The sequence below is a fragment of the Rosa chinensis genome, chromosome 7 (genome assembly GCF_002994745.2).
Source record: "Rosa chinensis cultivar Old Blush chromosome 7, RchiOBHm-V2, whole genome shotgun sequence".
NCBI classification, from domain to species: domain Eukaryota; kingdom Viridiplantae; phylum Streptophyta; class Magnoliopsida; order Rosales; family Rosaceae; genus Rosa; species Rosa chinensis.
This window is the reverse complement of record NC_037094.1, coordinates 23,747,173-23,769,527: the sequence shown is the minus strand read 5'-3', so window position 1 is coordinate 23,769,527 and position 22,355 is coordinate 23,747,173. Positions and strand designations below refer to the sequence as shown.

General features: G+C 38.2%; 1 protein-coding gene and 2 pseudogenes across 1 annotated transcript; 1 reads left to right on the top strand and 2 right to left on the bottom strand.

Moving 5' to 3' along the window:
• Positions 1-405: 405 nt before the first annotated feature.
• On the top strand, positions 406-1,863 carry LOC112177626 (annotated as a pseudogene).
• Positions 1,864-3,905: 2,042 nt separating this feature from the next.
• Positions 3,906-7,861, bottom strand: LOC121050630 (annotated as a pseudogene).
• An 11,039-nt stretch (positions 7,862-18,900) lies between these two features.
• Positions 18,901-21,152, bottom strand: LOC112177624. The gene is made up of 2 exons (XM_040511914.1): positions 19,539-21,152; positions 18,901-19,371 (listed from the first exon to the last, which is right to left on the bottom strand). The coding sequence occupies exon 1, from the start codon at positions 20,691-20,693 to the stop codon at positions 19,794-19,796; it is 900 nt and encodes a 299-aa protein (XP_040367848.1). The 5' UTR covers positions 20,694-21,152; the 3' UTR covers positions 18,901-19,371; positions 19,539-19,793.
• Between the last annotated feature and the right edge of the window lie 1,203 nt (positions 21,153-22,355).

Here is a 22,355-nt window from a genome sequence, read left to right as displayed (position 1 = left end):
ACTAAAAATAGTTCACAAAACTGAATGTACTCTAACAATTACTGGTAATATTCTATTTTATCCAATTTAATCCTATGTTGGATAAAATAGTTACCAATTTTCTATAATTTGTAGAGTTGTTAAAATTAACGTTATCCAATTAAAAAAAATTGGCTCAAATTTGCCATTATGGGCAAATCTCTTATCCTTTATTATTATTATTATTATTATTTTTTTTATGTTTAGTAATTATATTTGAACATTTCGTTCGGACAGGTTTGATAAACCCGATCTAGCGACTGAGACTTTCCAAGTTAAGGAATTCAACGGCTTCTTTTTACCATGGATGGACATTCTGTAGAACTATAAATATTGGTTGTAGTAACGTATTCTAACATAACCATTACTTGCTTAGAACCAGTTTTTCTCCTCTCGCTTCTCTGTGTTTCATTCATTTGAATTTCGAAGATCATTAAAAATGGCTATCACCAAGCAGCCTGAGCGAAACAATGAAGTTGTGAAATCAACCGATGCATTTGTTGCTCTTGAGATCAATGCATTTGGCCAGTCATTCAGGTACATGTACTATTAGTTCATATGATAAACCTAGCATCATGGTTTTATGTACACAACGGGTTGGATATTCCATCATGAACTGAAGTTTGACATGTTATTTGCAAATATAATGTCTGACTATATATACTAAATTGCTATACTGCAGGGATTATAAGGCAGAAAGGTGTGGAGGAATTTTATCGTTTGAACCACATTAACCAAACGTATGATTTTGTAAAAAAGACGAGAGAGGCGTACAAAAAATTGGATAGAGTGCAAATGAGCATATGGGAATGCTGTGAGCTCCTGAATGAGGTTGTGGATGAGAGTGATCCGGATTTGGATGAACCCCAAATTCAGCATTTGTTGCAAACAGCTGAGGCAATTAGAAAAGACTATCCGAATGAAGATTGGCTGCACCTTACCGCTCTCATTCAAGATCTCGGGAAAGTGCTTCTTCTTCCTAAATTTGGAGGACTTCCTCAATGGGCTGTTGTTGGAGACACACTTCCTCTTGGGTGCGCTTTTGATGAATCCATCGTTCACCACAAGGTATTCCTCTAATATTTAGTCCGGAGAACTTTTTCCCCTTTTAAAGTACAGTGAGGAATATTAATGATAAGAAAAAGATGATCAACTCATATGGACGCAACATAAATAGCCTTGACCCTTAATCCGATCATAATGTAAACGTAAAGTGTGACTTAAAATGCATGCATGAGGGTTAAGAATCAACATCTGGAAACAACATTACTCACAAAAAATAGGAGTCGACATGAATTTGGAAATGTGTAATTACATTAATGATCAATTACGTTGCACCAAATTAATTTGCTTTTGCAGTACTTCACGGACAATCCGGATTCCAGAAATCCTGCGTACAACACCAAGAATGGAATTTACAAAGAAGGATGTGGACTAGAAAATGTGATGATCTTATGGGGTCATGATGACTACATGTACATGATTGCCAAGGAAAATGGGACAACTTTGCCGGAGGCTGGATTGTTTGTTATCCGGTATCACTCATTTTATCCTCTACACAAGGCAGGGGCATATACACACACCTAATAATCGAACAAGGAAGACAAAGAGAATATGAAATGGCTTCATATTTTTAACAAATATGACCTCTACAGCAAGAGCAAGAGCAAAGTTCAAGTTGATGTCGACAAGGTCAAGCCAGCCTTATACTATTTATCCCTTATTAACAAGTACTTCTGAAAATACAAGGACAAAATCTGTATTTTGGAAAATGGGGATTGCAAGTTATGGATCAATCCTTACTGGGTAGCAGAAACCAAAATTAACGAACAGAACACCAGATTTTGGTTACACAGTGAAATCTCAAATATGAGATTAAAAACACTGCGGAGCTCTTACTCTTGAGAAACCAAAATAAGAATTAACTTATGATGAAGGATATGTTCTTTACAAACTTGAATATCACTAGCTCGGCTACAATGATTAGATGAAAACTAATACCAAGTTTGTCTTCCTTCTTGAACTCCTTCTTCACTTAAACAATCACCAAATATCGCTCTCCTTTCTTCACAGCTCCTCTACTGATCTCAAGAGAAGTTATGCATATGAAACAATGATCGAGAACACTTAAACATAGACCAAGTGTTTTGACTCTTGTGAATTAGACTCGATTAGCAAACATGCAAGACGCCTCAAATATTCTTGAGCTCCCAAAAGCCTCTCTATTTTCCGTCTGTTTTTCCAAGCTATATATAGAGCTGCCGCACCAACCAAAACAATCAAAATAGCCTTTTTACCCTAATCCCCTTCTACAAGAGAAAACAAATCTTTTTGTGTTAACAAAATATAAACAATTACGGAGACCAAATCCTAAAATACTTAGGAAATCAATAATATACTTTGGCACACAGAAAAATATCTTTAAATGAATAAAAGATATTAACCCATTAAACTGCAAAGATACTTTCCCATTTTGTATGGAATGCCAACACACCAAGTTGATCAAAACTTGTACCTACAACTTCTCAGCGAAGCTAAAATGGTAAGATGATCGATCATCCATGCGTTTATCAGATGGAGTCGTTCCTTAGGTTAATTTAAGAGGAGGCGTTGTGCTTCCTCAGTTCCTCCTGTTACTTTCTAAGCGAGTTGTACTTTGTATATGGTTTCAAGGACGACATGTTTGTTCTTGTAAATTAATTATTAAATTCAATAAATTACAAATCCAATTACAAAAGTCTCCCATTTGCTTAATAAATCAACAAATCTAATATGGAGCCTTCTACTGGTGGGATTTGTTTTGAACAAACAATAATATTTCTTTTGGGCCTGCTCTCATGTTTTTTCATTTTAGCCAATACTTGCCTTTGATTTCATGCCAGCAAGGTTTGTTTTCTTCTAGTTCATAACTTTGTCTGCTTTCAATTTAACAAAAATCGAGTTGAAAATTTCTTTGCTTTTGTTAGTTGTATCCAATGTTCGATCATATCTGATAAAAAAAAAATTAAAAAAAAATCAATCCAAGTTATGTTCTTTTGGGATAGAAAAGATCTTAAACCTGTGCCCATGTTTTATGATTTAGAATGGCACCATAAGTAGATCCCTGAACAAACTATTATAACCTACAGAAGTAATGACATGAAGTTGAGCTGTTTTCAAGCAGTTAATAAGAGTGATCATCACTCGAGCGACCATCGTGAACCTACTTAGTCAAAAACCAACAACTATAACAGAATCTGTAGAGCACCTACTAAACTAGAACAAAAGGACTCCGGCACAACGGGAGACAAAGTAAGAAGGCATATTGCACCATGTTCCAAGACATATATTGCAGCCTTGCATTTCTGTGTAAGCCTATACAACTTCTTCATGCATCGTCGTTGATTCACTCTGTACAAATACGGAGCAGTGGTCAAGCAGCAAAGAGAACACAATATCTCATGATTGGAGCATTTGCAAGACAGTAGACACATACTGTCATAATGCCAATTAACATTTGTTGCTAGTAAAAAACACGAGATGTGTCTCTACATATCTTTTCATAGATTGATTAGCACCAGCCTGCATGATCATTAGACTTCTTCCAGACATTCCGGATTAGAAGACTTGATTTCATGTGAGAGGCATATATACTCCATTTTTCATCTCTTCGATGTTGCAAAATGTTCCAAAAAGGAAACTGGCAGGTAAGGCAATTGGTTTAAGGAAAATAGGATAATGCACCAGAAATGGCTCTTTGGTTTTCACTCATATCCGCACAGCTGAATTCATTTAATCTCCTGTTGACTTTTCAGTTATCTGCTGTTCACTTGACAATCCAAATTAAAGGCACAGCAGCAAGAATCTTGCAGTAAATTTCCCAGGTACTTTAAGCTTCTCTTGGAAATTCAATCAATGCCCACCCATTTCCTAAATGCCTGAACATATTCAAGTCTTTTCCTCTGAGCATACGTTCTCGCTTCTGAAGCCTTCAAGTTCCTATAAAGATTCTTATGAAGCTTTAAAAACTCACTTCTGTACATCCACTTGTCAGCAAACATACTGTGCTCCTTCATATAGTTAATGACCTCCATGACTCTCTCAAAGTAACCACCACGGACAAAGTTCAGTAGCAGGTACTCATACAGATCCCTGCTTACCACCAAATTTCCATTATCCATATTCCTCTTCATGTCCCCCCACAAGAATGTGATATTACGGAACATTCCTAGAGAAGAATACACATTTATCATACAGGTAAAAGTTTCCTCAGTAGGGTGAATTTTCAACTCCTGCATTCTTTTTTATGTCTTTAGAGCATCATCAATCATTTTGGCCTTGCAAAAAAAGTTGATGGAAGAATTGAACTGATAAACCCTAGAAGGAATTTCCCCTTTCTCAAATCTCATTTCCCGAACCAAAGCATTTGCCAGATCAGATTTATTGGTGGAAATTGATGCGCTTGTACAAAGGGCAGTTGAGTCTACTACTGATAGACATGTCGAGGCAACCATCTCATCAGATAAATTTACAAGCAAACCAGCCTTTCTCATCTGTTTAAGCAATGCCTTTGCTTCTGGAAACATTTTTCTTTTGTAATAGGCTGTCAGGAGTGACTTACAGGTACTATAGCCCATGGGAGCCTCAGCTGTTTCCATGTCATCTAAAATGTCATGAGCAGTTTCTAGCCAACCTAAATGAATACAAGCGTGAATCACATCATTGCCCAATCTGGATCCTCTTAATGAACATAAATCTTTTTGAATTTTGAGTAAAAGTTTGAAAGCTCGGAAATATCCCCATCCTTTTTGTATCTGGTTATAATCTTGGCCAGAGCTCTGTTGCTAAGAACAAGTTTCCCATTCAAATACATAACAAGCTCTTGTTTACCTTCTAATTTGAGGACAGAATCTTTCTGCAGCAGCTCAGGGAAAATCTGCATATTCAACCCAGACTTCAGATTATGAGATCCAATTGGAACAAGATAAGACCTTTGTGAGTTCTTCTTGTTTCTCTTAATTGGAAAAGACATGCGATCATCAGACATTTGTAATATAAGCTCACTGGCAGCAACCACATCATTAAACTTGAAATGCAAGCTGAAGTGTCTTTTCCTGCACCTTAATGTTATTTTCCAGCAGCTTATGTGCCTAGCTTTTCCTGCACCTTCATGTCATTTTGCAGCAGTTTCTGCATCTTTCCCTGCACCTTAACGTTGTTTTCCAGCACCTTACATGTCATCGTCATCAATTTCATACAATTCTCATGTCAGTCCAAGAAGAAACATAACAGGTTTAAATTGGTAGTTAGGCACTGCATTATTTGTACACAAATTCCAACATTTACCTCAGACAAGTTTGACGAAACATGTTGGGAGAATTTCTGACTTGCAATAGAAATATTTGAATTGACTACAGTAGCCACATCTTTCTCTTGCTTTTATTGTCTAAGCTCCTGCATACTGTTTAGGAAATCAGAAAAAGAACACGTACCGTGCTAAAAGTTTGAAATAATCTTAAAACTGATACAAAATCTTTATGAAACAATAGTCTAGTTAGTAAATTTCCGTATTATACTCGAATAAAACACGAACTTAAATTTTTTTTAAAAAATACTTCCATACTTCGTATTTTTAAAAATGAATCATTAAATTTTCCGTACTTTTGAAGTCAAAAGTATTATACACGTACTATACACGATTTTTACGTTTCTTTTTCATATTTTACACATATTATTGAACAAAAATGAAATAAATTAATATTTTTAATTAAAATTTTTAATTATTTAATTAATTAAAAATATTTTGCCGAACTTTTCAACGAACTATTTGATAAAAGGTCTGAATAATACACGTACGTATTTTTCGCGTATTATACACTTCCCGTTTTTTACTAACTATGAATAATAGTAATAGTTTCGATATTGAAGGTCCTAAGAGTAACTCCAACCATGAGTTTCCTACCTTATTTTGAGGCCTTAGTGAAAAATAACATCTCAAACCCAAGAAGGAAAAAAAGGGGTCTTAAGTATCAAAATGTTGAGAATAGTCTTATAACAAGTCTCAAATGGAGAACCTTTTGGAGTGCGAGTCTTAATTTGAGACTATGGGCTCTACGTGAGATAAGTTTCAGACTATGGGCTCTACGTGAGATCCAGTCCCAAAATGGCAGAGAGAATAGAGGAGAGAAATGGTGACACGCCAGATTGAGTAGCATAATATTGCTTGAAACACAAAAAAGGGTGTTGTGGAGACACATTAACGAGACACATTTATAAGACCTTCATATAGGATTTATGGTTGGAGTGGTCCTATGTTTGTCCCAAAATATCCTATATATTTTAAGAAAATATATCATAGAAATCAAAACACATTTATAAGACCTTCATATAGGATTTATGGTTGGAGTGGTCCTATGTTTGTCCCAAAATATCCTATATATTTTAAGAAAATATATCATAGAAATCAAAACACATAATTGAAGAGGGTTAATAATCAAAGTATTCAACCTCACTATGTTTGAACCAACACCCACCAACTCATCCACTAGTTGTCATTTCATCTCCTAGAGTGAAAATCTGATCGAAGTTGGGTTCAGATTAACGTCAATTAACATCATATAGTCTAACACCCCTCCTCAGCTTGATGGGGAGTGAGCAGCATCAAGCTGGAACACAAATAAGAATGTTGTGGAGCACAGAGGCCTTTAGTAAACAGGTCAGCAATTTGCTCTTTAGACGTGACAAACTGAAGCTTGAGGGAGCCAGCCTTGACTTGATTTCTGGTGAAGTGAACGTAAACTTCAATGTGCTTGAGTTTAGAATGATATACTGGATTGGTGGCCAGGGCAAGTGCAGATATATTGTCACAATGCAGAACTGGAACATCAGCAAGTACAACATGAAGATCATGAAATAGATGCAAAAGCCACAGGATTTCTGAAGTTGTATCTGCCATGCTTCTATATTCAACTTCTGTAGAGGATCGAGAGACAGCAGTTTGCTTTTTACTACACCAGGAGATAGGAGCATCATGAAACAGAATAACAAACCCTGTGGTTGATTTTCTGTCATTTGGGTCACCAGCCCAGTCTGCATCACAATAAGCGTTAAGCTGAGGCAAGCTAGCAGTATTAGAACCCCTCCTGAAGAAGATGCCTTGATGTAAAGTATTCTTGACATAACGAAGGATCCTTCTTGCTGCAAATAGATGAACATCGGTAGGACAATGCAAAAATTGACACACAGAGTTAACTGCATAGGTAATTTCTGGCCTTGTGAATGTGAGATACTGCAAGCAACCAACTAGGCTTCGAAACTGAGTAACATCATGTGATTGCAGTGGAGTGCCAGCATCCTTCAAAAGTTTGAGACCTGATCTGCATGGAGTGGAGTGAACTTGACAATCATCAAGACCAGACTTATGGAGTAAGTCTTTAGCATACTTTCTCTGTGTAACAAAAAGACCATTCTGCATGTACTTGATTTCCAAGCCAAGGAAGAAATGTAATTTGCCCAAGTCTTTCATATCAAATTCACTTTGAAGAGCAAGCTTTGCAGCAGTGATGAGAGATTCACAATTACCAGTAATGATGATATCATCTACATAGAGTAACAAAAACACATAATCTGTGTTGCAGTGATTGATAAAGAGGCTTGGATCAGCAAATGAAGCAGTGAAACCAATAGTAGGTAGGAAATTGGTGGACCTTTCATTCCAAGCCCGAGGAGCTTACTTCAGACCATAAAGAGACTTGTGAAGTTTACAAACAAGTTTAGGGGCAGATGGATTCACAAATCCTCCAGGTTGAGTCATGTAGACTTCTTCACTCAGTAAGCCATGGAGGAAGGCATTCTTGACATCCATTTGATGTAGATTCCAGTTATTATGTGCAGCAAGACAAAGAATAAGTCGAACAGTTGTCATGCCTTGAATTTTGAATAACCAATTCAAATTCGAAACATGAATAATAACAATTACAAAATAATTTCTGAATTTTTTTCTCAGAACAACACACCACTCACCACTTGAATATAAAATCTCGAAAAACCTCGAGTTCATTAATACATCTCACTCTTACAACGTAAAATTGTAAAGCTCTAAATGAGCATAACAAACCTCACAATAGAAGGAAATAAAGTAAATGCTGCAACTCTTAACCAGCTTGGCCTCCGCCCTAATTATCCTGACCTGCAGGATTATCCTCTACACCGTTTGAATAGTGTACCGAGATTGCAACAACACAAAACCCGGTAAGCTTTCTGAAAGCTCGTATGAGTAAACAAGAAATGAACGGTTGATTTATTAAATCACAATTCTTTTAACTCAGGTAAACAACCAACAATCTCAACATTCACAAAGAAAACGTCAAACCAACTCACGGAAAACAACGAGGAATACATCCCCACCATCCCCTAATCTCAATATCACCTATGTGGTCTTTCCTACAATTATTCCCCTTGCATGTGGTCTTTCCCACAACCTGCAATTATCCTCACTGCATGTGGTCATTCCCACAACCTACAGTTATCCCCGCTGCATGTGGTCATTCCCACAACCTACAGTTATTCCCATCGCATGTGATCTTTCCTACAACCTCAAACACATGCACTCCGGTTTATCGTTAAACCGAAGGACCTTAGACCATTTGGTCATCAGAACCCCACATCATTGACCTCTATACAACCCATCAAGTCAACTATGATTTTTCGAACATGAATTAATCCATCCAAAATCATCATATATAAATATGGCACAATACATTTCAGTCCATATTATATATAAAATCATCACAATTCCACACTCCTCAATGTCACACCATTCCATATATAATCACGTAAATATATATATATATATATATATATATGTGTGTGTGTGTGTGTGTGTGTGTGTGTGTGTGTGTGTGTGTATACGTAATTATCTACTCAGGGATAATCACTAATACCAACTATAGTTCAAGCATAAAAATCGTGAAATTCATTTGTATAGTTAAAATTATTTTACTTACCTATGGACTGTAGTTGATCAAGTCCATATGATTTAAAACAAATGTTTATTCCATAAATATTTTCACACAATTACGACAAAATAAAGTAATTAAATGTACTCGGTTCGTAATATGAACCATGTGAGGTTTACTCACCTCTAAAATCCCGCTGCGTCTTCTTAACAACTCAAGATACGATTCACAATCGTCCGCCAAATCAATCTGTTAATCACCTAATCCAATACAATCTTAACTTAGCCAACAACTCATAAACATAATTAAACGACGATCCAACTGTCATATCGAAATTAAACGAAGATCCAACGGTCGGATCCTCACAGATCGCCCTTAGGATCATCCTCCTAAATTATCACGAAGATCCAACGGTCGGATTCTCACGAATCGCCTTCCAAATCACTATTTCACAGTTATACGAAGATCCAACGGTCGGATCTTCGTCTTTGACCACACAAAGTCACTGGGACAGTCATACGATCAACATATCAAAACTACAAGTTCATCGGACGGTCAGATCTTCACAGATCATAAATCGAACTATCGAAATCGATCGAAACGTAAAAATTCATAACTTAATCATACGATATCCAAAAATTTCGTATAATATATCGAAATGATCGTCTTAACATGTAGAACATAAAAATGGACAGAAACTGCCCTTAAGGTCCCCGGAGGTGGCCGGAAAAGGCCAACAGAGTTAGTGGCAGAGCCGCTGCCGACCACCACCAATGGTGTCGGGGCTGGGCTGCTCTTCTTCATCTCATCATGCTTAACCAAAAACTATAAAGGCATGTTATCAGAAAACATCAAGAAGAGGTCGAAAATTACCAAAATCAGTCACAGTGGCTGGAATTTTTCCAAAATCCGGCGAGCTTGAGTTCGACGTAAAAACTTCCACCACTCCCTTCGATCCCTTCTGGAGACTTGTTCAGAAACTCAAGGCGAGTTCATCAAGCCAAGCATCATAAAGAATGGTGGTCTGTAACTCGAGATATCTAGATCCAAAGGTGATTTTCGATCTAAACCGAGGCGAGCTTCGACGAATGTGAAATCTTTCTACTCAGGTCTGGTCCTTCTTGGTTCTTGTGCAGAAAGTTGAGGCGAGTCCATTGAGCCAAAAATCAAGAGAATTGCTGTAGCTCAAGATATCGAGATCGAACCAAAACGAGCTCAAAAAGGAACCGTGTCCTCCGCCGCCACTACCGGCCGTGTTGCGGTGCAAGGCTGCCACTGGCAGCTGCGCAAGGACGAGCCGAAAGCGTGGGATGTGGTCTGGTGCCTTGAGGTGGCCTGAGGTGGGAGAGATGAGTTGATGAAGATTGCTCTGTTTTTCTGTGTTTTCAGACGAGAGAGAGAGAGAGAGAGAGAGAGAGAGAGAGAGAGAGAGAGAGAGAGAGAGAGAGAGAGAGCCTTTGCTCTGTTTTTCTGGTGTCGGTCGAGCGAGAGTGTCGGCCGATCATTAAACAATCTCAAGCAGCTCTACTAATTAAACATAATCATGTAAGATAATAAAGCACCGGTCTTTGATTGACCCACCACTGCTTAAATCAAAGAACACACCCTATCTTGATTAAAAGTGTCTGCCACCAATTATGCTTTGACAAAAAAAAAAAAAACATCGAGGTTATTACAACAGTAGTATGCCTAACAACAGGAGAGAATGTTTCCTCATAATCTACTCCATATTCTTGACTGAAACCACGAGCCACAAGCCTGGCGTTATGCCTAGCAATTGAGCCATCAGCATGTCTTTTGACTTTGAATAGCCATTTGCAGGAGACAATGTTTTTGTCAGGAGGTAAGGGAACAAGTGACCAAGTGTGTTGTGTTAGCATTAAAGCCACCCTCAAGTGCAAGAGGTACAAGTTATAGAATAGGGGGATTAAGTAAGGATGTCGAACCCACGAGGATTGGTAAATCCTTTCCTAGCTAGGGAAAACCTAAGGAAAAACTAGAAGAATATGCAAATATACAATCACAAACAAAGGCTCACAAGTGAACCAGAGTTCATGGTGAGTATGTGCAAGATGGTGTGTAGAGATTTGATTTTGATTTTGAGATTGGTTTCTATTCAAATTGAAACAATGAAAGCAAGTAATATAAACTAAGTTAAACAAAACAAGTTGTTATCAAATGGATGGGAGTTAGGGCATCGGGTTTCACCTTTTGCCTCCCTTGCAAGCATTAAAGCAATTGAATATGAATGATACAAAGCTAATTGTCCAACTACCCTCTTAGCATCCGGATATGACTACTAAGGCTTAAACCCCTTTCATTTTATTAACTCTAACCGGATAAGTTTAGAGCTAACTACCTAGAGACAAATTCAATTACCGGATAGGTCTCAATCATTTGCCCCTAAATGCATAAAGCTTAGAGTTTAGGTAACCAAGCAAGCAAACCAATCCTATCTCTAGGTGATTTTAGCTCACTACCCTCACATGCACACATGGTGTGCTTTCATGCACCCTTTTTGCCTAAAGGTAATCAATCTCTAGGAAAAACTTCATGTCATGGCAAACACATAACTCAAATTGATTAAGTCTAAGTAATGCATTCAACTATTGACTTAGCATGTGAGAATGACAACATGAATTTGCATCAATTTATAAACAAAAGCATCAATCCAAGCAAGTTTGGCTAGGGCTTTCAACCCTAGCCCCAACTAGTTCACTACTCACACATAGCTAGATACACAAGCTTCAACATTCTATTAAACATCAAATACATAAAGAGATAGGGAGTAAAGGGTGACTATTGATGATGCTGGAAGAGGTGGTGGAGATGGGTCTCCAAGAACATGATGTGGTGGTAGTCACCTCCTTCTCCTTGCTCCAAGCTCTTGATATTGGTGAGAATAGTGAAATTTGGGATCTCTAAGGTGAGTTGTGGTGTTGAGTGGTGAAGGAAATGGAGGATGCAGTGGTGGAAATGGAGGTTTTAGAGGTGGAGATGGTGGACTCTTTTCTAGAGAGAAAAATGGATCTTGGATAGGATGAAGATGATTGAATGGAGTCAAGAATGCTGAATAATTGGTCTTTGGCCTCTTTTTGATCAGCTAAATGTGTCATCTTTGGTCCCCAAGTGTGCAAGAGATGCTCTTACACCATTGTCCCCCAAATGGTCCCAAATTGGCAAGGTGATAAAAGGATAAGGTGTAGGGAGATATTTGAATTCCAAGTGATGGGATATTCTCACCACCATGGTCCTCCTTTGCTGGAGAAAAGACCCTCCATGAGTGGCGGCTCGCCGGAAAAGTCCATTTGCAATTTTCTTCCAATCTCTGTATCTTCTTTCCCTAGCTTCAAATCTCCACATTTCAAGCCTCAAATAGTCATTTATTCTCAATGCAAGGTTTCCTACAAATAAAAGGAAATGGATTAAAAAGGGTAAAATAGCATGGAAGACAAATCAATTTTCATAATTATGGGGCATAATTGCATAAGTAATTTGTGACTCAACAAATACCCCCAAACTTGAATATTGCTTGTCCTCAAGCAAAAGCATTAACCCAAATCTAAAACATAACAAAACTAACACAACCTAATCCTTCCAACATTATCCTCAAAGAACACAATTTGCTCAAGGCAAGAAAATCAAGTCATGTCTCAAAAGTTTATGAAGCTATGGGACAAATGCTAGAGTAAAATGTAAGACATGCCATGATTGTCACTTTGATGTACCAAAACCAAGCTTGCACAACAAAACCGTGCTAACCATAAACTCACTAGATTTTCACTCTAATTTTCACACAAGTGTTTAAAGGTTAGCTACACTATCACTCAAACAATCTCATGCAAATGGCGCCATATGCTTGCTTTTCAATCTCATCTCCACGGGTCATGCACAAACCACCTTGGATCAAAAAGGACTTTTATTAGGTTGTAATGAGGCTTAGGGCAAGGGGTTAGAGAAATAAAGTGGATAGGAAATCACAAATTCCAAACAACTTAGCAAGCAACTCCCTTATTGAGATTTTATGAACTTAAGACCTTAAGATGCTTCATATGATTCACTCTCTTAACCATTCCCCAAACTTTAGACTAAAAACTATTTATTGAACTAGAGAAACTTTCTTTTTGGATTTTCTTTCTTCTTTTTGTTTTTTTGTTTTTTGTTTTTTTTTTTAACTTTCTTTCTTGACTTTCTTGAAATGCAAAGACAAATTACAACTGCACGACAAACATAATACTCCCCCACACTTATTTCTTTTCAAGTACCCCCAAACTTTGTTTCTTGAAGCATCTTGACATATACAATCTCACATTGCTCACTAAGAAAACTTGGAAAGGGTTAGGCTAGTGTTTAAGCTAAAGGGTAAGACATTTGTGGTGCAAAGAAATGAAAGGCTAACAAAAGGCACAAATTGGCAATCTAAGGATAATCATCTTTTTAGGACAAGAGCTTGTTTGGCCATGGTGGAATTCCTATTGTCTCAATCATTTCCGCGATGTATTCATGCTGGACAAAAGTTTTGAGAGATATAAAGCAAGTTCTAGAGATACAATTCACAAAATATTGATCACACATGAAGAATAAAGTGCTAAGAGCTATTGGATGCACTTTCACTAGGCTCAAAACTCACATTTGTGGTGCAAATAGTTCTCACAAATCTTATCATGCCAACCATATCTCAATGCATCAACTTGACAATCAAAGGTACCAATGAAGTTAAGCATAAGTCCCATAACCTTTATTTGAAAAATTGAATTCGCAAGACATAGACATGCTTTCTAGCTCTTTACAAATCAAGTTCAAGTTTCATCATAGGAGTTGGAGGGAACTAAACACAAACAAACACACAAAAACTAGAAACAACTAAAAGCTAAAAACAAATTGAATTTAAGCTAAACCTTCCCCCCACACTTGAACTTAACATTGCCCTCAATGTTAAAAAGTGTTGTCTTGAAAGCTTTGCAATGAAAGATTCAAGCATGGAAGGAAAAAGCATGCAAACTACCACAAAAACAAAGAAGTAACCGGAATTTAAACACAGTGAAGAACATAAAGCAAGAAAAAGGTTTAGGAATGCTCCCCCTTGTAGACCATGCAGTTCATTCAATTCACCAACAATCACCAACATGCAAGGCTTTAAGCCCTTGCCTTCCAAGTTAAACTTTAATGGCGTCATTTCTTCAAGAATGGTTCCAAGGGTTTTCCTCCTCCTTCACTTGCATTATGAGCTTGGCTACCTCCAAGTAGGGCTTTGTTTAAGGACTTCTAGCCAGTCCTTCGAAGCTATCAACACTTGTTATGGAGGATACTTCTTGCGTAAAACCACCGTAGTATTCGGAGCCAAAGGACTTCTTGAAGTGTCATAGAGGCAAGCCCAAAACCAAGCCATGAATGCTTTCTTGTTAGACCAAAAGATTAGCTTCTTTCTAGTCTTCCTCTTCTTTGCAATGTATCTTCTAAGTATTATTTTTGACTCGTCCTTCAAGGTTGATGTGGAGTTCTTACTTAGAGAAGGAGTAGGTGGTAGAGGTGTGAGAAAATGAGGTGGTGGACTATGAACAAGTGCTACACTTCCTTTCCAATCCTTCACTTCATCATAGAAGCATTGAGCAATAAATGGTGGATTGAGAGGTCGAAGTACCTTGATCTCAATTTTCTCATTTAGAACATAAGTGCTCAATGTTATTTTTTGCTCATTCGAAAGCTCTTGATGGTGATCTTTAGATGGTGGAGGAAGAACAATCCTTGGCACTTCAACTTCTTCTTCATGATAAAGCATGGAAGAACTTTCTTCCTCATAGAGAGTCGTGGCCTCATAGGTGGAGGGTTCATGGTGCATGTATTCAATTGTTGCATCTTTCTCCTCGTAGTGTTCATCATCTTCTTCAAGATTATCTTCAACAACTAGCCCTCTTGCTTTCCAAAATTGCACAAAATTTTCAATGTCCACTTTCATTTCCTCTTTGCTCATTTGACGACCTCCATAACCAAGTGATTCTTCTTGCATATTCACATCATCTTCTTGAACTTGAAGAAGAGTCTCTAGTTCATGATACTCAACATGCACTTCTTCATTCATGGTTGACTCTACTTGATCAAGGAAATGTTGTGGCTCTTGCAAGGTGGTGGAGGGTTTCTCTAATGCCAAATGAAGGTAGACTTGATCAATCATTTCCTCTATTCTTGCACTAGAGATTTGGATCTCCTCCATTCTTGCATTGGAAGCTTGCATCTTTGAAAAGGCTTCTTGAAATAGAGATCTTAGAGACTCATCATCTTCTTCTTCTTGAGGATATGCTTGGGATGCCATGGTCTCTTGATGCATGCTCCTTTCATACTCTTGCATGAAATCTGGGTACTCAAATCTCAAAACACACTCAAGGGGTGAGTGTTGTGAAGATCCACACAAGGCACAAGTATGGTTGAAAAACATGTGACTTTGGGTATAAATATCCCATTGTTGATAAGCGTCACCATAATATCTTTGGTGCTCAAACTCTCTTGGATCATTCCATCCATCCATGGCTCAAAGAAATTATGTACCTATGACTTCCAAAAATATTAGTGACAGGACATGAGGACAACACAATAAGAAAAAACACTTAACAAATAAAAGCATCAAGAAACTAATTAATTAAAAGCCAACAAATAATTTTTTTTTTTATAAGGCACAAAAAAAGTAAATAAAAGGGAAGAAACCAAAATTTAAAAAAGAAAAAAAAAATTTAAAAGTAACCAAATATTTTTTTTTTCCTTCACCGACCGGTCGGCAATACTTGCCGACTGGTCGGTGAGCTTCTGACCCTAAAACGACACTTGCTGACTAGTCGGAAATTTCTGACGACTGGTCGGCGAAACAAAAATCACACGAAATGAACACAAACGACTGGTCGACAAACAAAGATAAAATAAAAACAAGAAAAATTTCTAGCTAATCCCTAAGGCTACCCGAGCTAGGGATTTGATTTCACACCAATCCCCGGCAACGGCGCCAAAAACTTGTTAGCATTAAAGCCACCCTCAAGTGCAAGAAGTACAAGTTATAGAATAGGGGATTAAGTAAGGATGTCGAACCCACGAGGATTGGTAAATCCTTTCCTAGCAAGGGAAAACCTAAGGAAAAACTAGAAGAATATGCAAATATACAATCACAAATAAAGGCTCACAAGTGAACCAAAGTTCATGGTGAGTATGTGCAAGATGGTGTGTAGAGATTTGATTTTGATTTTGAGATTGGTTTCTATTCAAATTGAAACAATGAAAGCAAGTAATATAAACTAAGTTAAACAAAACAAGTTGTTATCAAATGGATGGGAGTTAGGGCATCGGGTTTCACCTTTTGCCTCCCTTGCAGGCATTAAAGCAATTGAATATGAATGATGCAAAGCTAATTGTCCAACTACCCTCTTAGCATCCGGATAAGACTACTAAGGCTTAAACCCCTTTCATTTTATTAACTCTAACCGGATAAGTCTAGAGCTAACTACCTAGAGACAAATTCAATTACCGGATAGGTCTCAATCATTTGCCCCTAAATGCATAAAGCTTAGAGTTTAGGTAACCAAGCAAGCAAACCAATCCTATCTCTAGGTGATTTTAGCTCACTACCCTCACATGCACACATGGTGTGCTTTCATGCACCCTTTTTGCCTAAAGGTAATCAATCTCTAGGAAAAACTTCATGTCATGGCAAACACATAACTCAAATTGATTAAGTCTAAGTAATGCATTCAACTATTGACTTAGCATGTGAGAATGACAACATGAATTTGCATCAATTTATAAACAAAAGCATCAATCCAAGCAAGTTTGGCTAGGGCTTTCAACCCTAGCCCCAACTAGTTCACTACTCACACATAGCTAGATACACAAGCTTCAACATTCTATTAAACATCAAATACATAAAGAGATAGGGAGTAAAGGGTGACTATTGATGATGCTGGAAGAGGTGGTGGAGATGGGTCTCCAAGAACATGATGTGGTGGTAGTCACCTCCTTCTCCTTGCTCCAAGCTCTTGATATTGGTGAGAATAGTGAAATTTGGGATCTCTAAGGTGAGTTGTGGTGTTGAGTGGTGAAGGAAATGGAGGATGCAGTGGTGGAAATGGAGGTTTTAGAGGTGGAGATGGTGGACTCTTTTCTAGAGAGAAAAATGGATCTTGGATAGGATGAAGATGATTGAATGGAGTCAAGAATGCTGAATAATTGGTCTTTGGCCTCTTTTTGATCAGCTAAATGTGTCATCTTTGGTCCCCAAGTGTGCAAGAGATGCTCTTACACCATTGTCCCCCAAATGGTCCCAAATTGGCAAGGTGATAAAAGGATAAGGTGTAGGGAGATATTTGAATTCCAAGTGATGGGATATTCTCACCACCATGGTCCTCCTTTGCTGGAGAAAAGACCCTCCATGAGTGGCGGCTCGCCGGAAAAGTCCATTTGCAATTTTCTTCCAATCTCTGTATCTTCTTTCCCTAGCTTCAAATCTCCACATTTCAAGCCTCAAATAGTCATTTATTCTCAATGCAAGGTTTCCTACAAATAAAAGGAAATGGATTAAAAAGGGTAAAATAGCATGGAAGACAAATCAATTTTCATAATTATGGGGCACAATTGCATAAGTAATTTGTGACTCAACATGTTGTTGCATAAGTGCATTGTATTCTTCCTCCATAGCCTTTTTCCATTCAAGAATTTTAAGTGCATCTTTGTAATTTTGAGGTTCAGTAGCACTAGGGTCTAGGCTAAGCTGAGATAGGAGAGCACAAAAACATTTCTTTTTCTGTATGCCTCTCTTACTTCGTGTAAGCATAGGGTGAGAATTAAGTACAGGAGAAGAGATACCTTCAATGGGATGTAAGATGTTGGATTCAGATACTTGTGCAGATGGATTGTAGCTAGAATCATAGTTGAGAACCACTGAGATGTGACCATTACCAGGTACAATAAATAAGGATAAAGCACCATCATTTTCAGCAAAATGAATAATAGCATCAGCTTGAGAGGCAAACACATCAGATACAATAGGGTTGCCATTGGATGATGAAGATAGAACAATATCAGGGACATTGTCAACAAAATCACAAGCAGAGCTTACAGCAGTGGGATCACAAGCATCAGTGTGACAAACAGAATCAATATGTCGAAGAGAAGTGGAAGTAAGCTGACCTATATGTTCAAGTGATGTTGATGATGATGAAGGGAGGACAGGTGCAGGCAAATCATGTTGCGTGTGGGACTGAGTGTGAGTTAAGCAAGTAATATCAGTAGTAACCTGAGACTGAACTTGAGCAGACTGTGATTGAGTAGATCTTGAAGCAGACACATGCTGCACATGCTGAACTTGAGCATTGCAGACAGCATAAGGAAATGAGGTTTCATCAAAGAACACATGCCTGGACACTATATATTTCTTGAAAGAAGGACTATAACACACATAACCCTTGTATCCTGCTGCAAATACAATGAACACACACTTGATTGTCTTAGGTTGAAGTTTGTTTAACCTGTAAGGAACCATGAAGGGATAACAAGTGCAGCCGAAAACCCTAAGCATTTCAACATTTGGCACAGATCGATACAACAACTCATAAGGAGATTTCATATGAAGAACAGAAGTAGGCATCCTGTTTATTAAGAAGGTTGCAGTAGCACAAGCATGAAACCAAAACTGATTGGGAAGCGATGCATGCTGAAGAAGGGTAACAACAGTTTCTCTAATATGTCTATTTTTCCTCTCTGAGACACCATTCTGTTCAGGAGTGTAAGGACAAGAGACTTGATGGTGAATACCCTTTTGAGTCAGGAATTCCTTGAACTTATTATTTATGTATTCACTACCACCATCACTTCTGAAAGTCTTTACAGAAGCACTGAATTGAGTACTCACAATTGCACACAAGGATTTGAAGTAAATAAGAACTTCATTTTTATTTTTCATTGGATACAACCAAGTGAATCTTGTACAGTCATCAATGAACAAAACAAAATATCTGTATCCATCTAGAGAGAGATGTGGAGCAGGACCCCAAACATCTGAATGTACAAGCTCAAAAGGTATACTGCTTCTAGAATGTGAACTAAGGAATGGAAATTTGTGAAACTTACCTAACAAACATGGTTCACAGATTACACTATTACTATCAACAGAATGTGCTATGTTATTCTTCTCAAGCATGATCTTGATCACATCATTGGTGGGGTGACCAAACCTCTGATGCCATAGTGAATTTTTGACTTTCTGGCCAAGATAAGCTGAGTGATAAGGATCAGTTGGAACCTTATTCTGTAGATGAGAATTACTGGGAACTGATTGTGTAGATGATACTGTAGGTGTAATGATTAAAGGCAGATCAAATGGTATAGGATATAACCCTTGCTTACTCAGTCCCTGATACAAAATTTTGCCCTGCACCTTGTCCTGTATGATACACATAAATTCATCAAACCAAACTGAACAATTGTGCTGTTTGCAAAGTTGATAAATGGAAAGTAAGTGTGCAGCAAGTTCAGGTATTAGTAGAACATTATTAAGTTTGAGTGAGCCAAGAATTGCATCACCAGTGTGTGAAATATGTAGCTGTTTACGATTACCAATCTGCACACCATCATTAACTAGATAAGGAGTGATGTTGTTCAGGAGCTACAAATTATTGGTCATGTGATTTGTTGCTCCTGTGTCAGCAAGCCAATACTGTGGTGCAAGGTTGGTTGCAGCAAGCATTGTAGTGGCAGTGGCATTTTCATTGTCAGGATCATTTTGTTGTCCAGGAAATCCAATGATGAAATAGCATTTATCTGCAGTATGACCAGGTTTACCACAGTATTGACATCCTCCTTGATTCACCACATTGTTTCCTTGATGGATATTTGGAAGAGACCTGCATGTTTTGGCACTATGGCCAACTTTATTGCACCATTGACAGGTGATAGAATTGCTAGCAGTAACATTGTTCCTGAATCCACCATTCTGGTTAAAGCCGCCATTTGTGAAATTGCCCTTCCACCAAAGTTGTTACCATTGCCTCTGCCACCATTGTTGTTAGGTCTGCCATTACCTCGACCAGCATAAAAACTAGCAAATGCAGTAGGTGGACTGAACATTGGAAATGAAGGGATGGATGTGAACCCATATGGCATGGCAGGAATAGAAACATAAGTAGTCTGTGTGGATAATGGATAGGCAGGCATGTTTGGAGAGGAAAAACCAGGTGGAATAGTAGGAGCAGGGGAATGGAAACTCTGAGTGGTGTAACTTGTAGAAGCAGCATTAGACACAGAAGGTTGCACAGTTGGATTCTGCAAAGGTACTTGAGTCTGAGCTTGCATGATTGAAGTTATGACTGGAAGCTGTATAGGTTGACTAGAGGCAGAAATTGTGGAACTGTTGCATGATGATTGAGCAGCAGCTGTGGAAGCAACTTGAGTTTGAGCGTTGAGGGCAGCTAGATTGCAGTTTGCAAGCATAGCAGTGAGTAGACTCTGAATGCCAAGAACTTCATTGCTTATGTCCATTTCAGCAGCTTTAAGGAGAGTCTTAAGTTGACTCAAAGGAGCACAGGTGAATTGAGCTCTTATAACAGTTTTAATAGCTGCAAACTCTGATGGGAGACCATTAAGCACAGTTACTACAATATCTTCATCATCAATAACTACACCAACAGTTTCAAGTGCATCTTTAGCTGCCTTTATCTTATCAAGGTATGTCTCAATGTCATCTGAGCCTTTCTTTACATTCTGCATATTAGATTTCAACTGCAAGATATTTTGCTTATTAGCATCAGCAAATTTCAGTTTCAACCTCAGCTATAAGTCTTGAGTAGACTTGCTTCCCACAGCACAATTCATAGCAACAGCACTGAGAGTTTGACCAATCATATTGACTATACTCTGATCCTGTGTCTTCCATGCTATGTAATCAGCTGAGGTAGTGGTTGTGGAGCCATCCGTGGATGAAACAAACTGAGGTGGACAAGGAGTAGAGCCATCCACAAATCCAAAAAGGTTTTGGCCCCGGAGGAATGATTCCATCCTGAACAACCAGATAGGATAGTTTAACTCATCTAACAGTATATTGGGAAGGTAGACGGTGGTTTGAGTGGTGTGAGTGAGATTTTGAGCTGTAGATACTGTCATGATTCTGAATTAATGTGAAACAAATAGACCAATGGTCAGGATTTTTGCAGATCAAGGGAGGATTTCTGCAGATCTAGTAGGGCTGGGATTTGGAACCGTAAAACCGGAGGAACCGCACCGAAAGTCTCGGTTCGGTTCGGTTCTACGACATATGTGTTTGCAATTTTTTAGGTTCCGTTCTTGGTGTTGTTTTTACGGTTCGATTCCGGTGCTTGTTTTTAAAACCTCATTGGAACCGAAATATAGATGTCAGTGTATAATTGGATAATAAGGCCGAGCTTATTTCTGTAAAATAGACCCTTTCTCATGTGATCAGGCACTACTTGTATGTGATCAGAACCTTCCATTTTATCTCATAATCTCCTGTCCATTCGATCAAAACCCTAAAAATTTATCTCTTCCCTCAAACTCTCACTCTCTCAGTCTCTGTCCTAAATCAGATCCGACTCTGACTCTCTCACTCTCTCACTCTCTCAGCCGGTCAGATCCAGACGAGCGAGGCCAAGTGTTCCAGACGAGCGCGACGAACCCAGACGAGCAAGAGTGTGAGATGAACCTAGACGAGCGCGACGAACCCAGAAACATCGCATCTGCGATTTGGTTGATGCAGCTTCGCCTGGGATTTGGTTGATGATCCATCCTCGATTTGGGCCATGGGTCAATGTAAGCTTTCAATCCTTTCATTTTTCTCGCTATACTCTCATCGCTTTGCAATTTCCCGTGAAATCTGACCACTTTTTCCTTTTTGTTTGAACCCAGTCTTGCAGTGAGTGCAGTCCAGCGACCATAGCTTGTGGCCCTGTGATTTCGAGTGAAATTGTTAAGCTCCAGAGTCCATAGCCTGTGATGCTCGTGAGCACTTCGAGTGAAATTGGTAAGCTCCAGAATCCCTAGTGAAATTTGAGATTTGATGCCCTAGAGTTAATTCTGCTACTTTAATTTGTGTTATGTGCCAATTGGGTCTCTGGTTTATATAAATATATGTTCTTTGTATAGTTTTCGAGAAAAATTTAGTTTCTTGGAATTGTGATGATTATAACTTTATAAGTTTATAACTGAATGTGGTTTGAGCCACTGTGGTGGTTAATTCTGTTGATTGCATATTTGCATTGCTTATACTAGTATTAAACTCTTACTGCTGATGCCGGGTTTTAACTATTTGAGTGGGCACAGTTAGGAAAATGGATACAGTTATTGACTGTAATATATGAAAAGATGCTGCTGCTCTGCAATTATATCTTTAGTGAATGCTTTCATTGTATACAACTA

Bases quoted from the DNA above. Each gene is read 5' to 3' on its own strand.
- LOC112177624 (XM_040511914.1), bottom strand. From the start codon at position 20,693: ATGCAGAATGTAAAGAAAGGCTCAGATGACATTGAGACATACCTTGAT.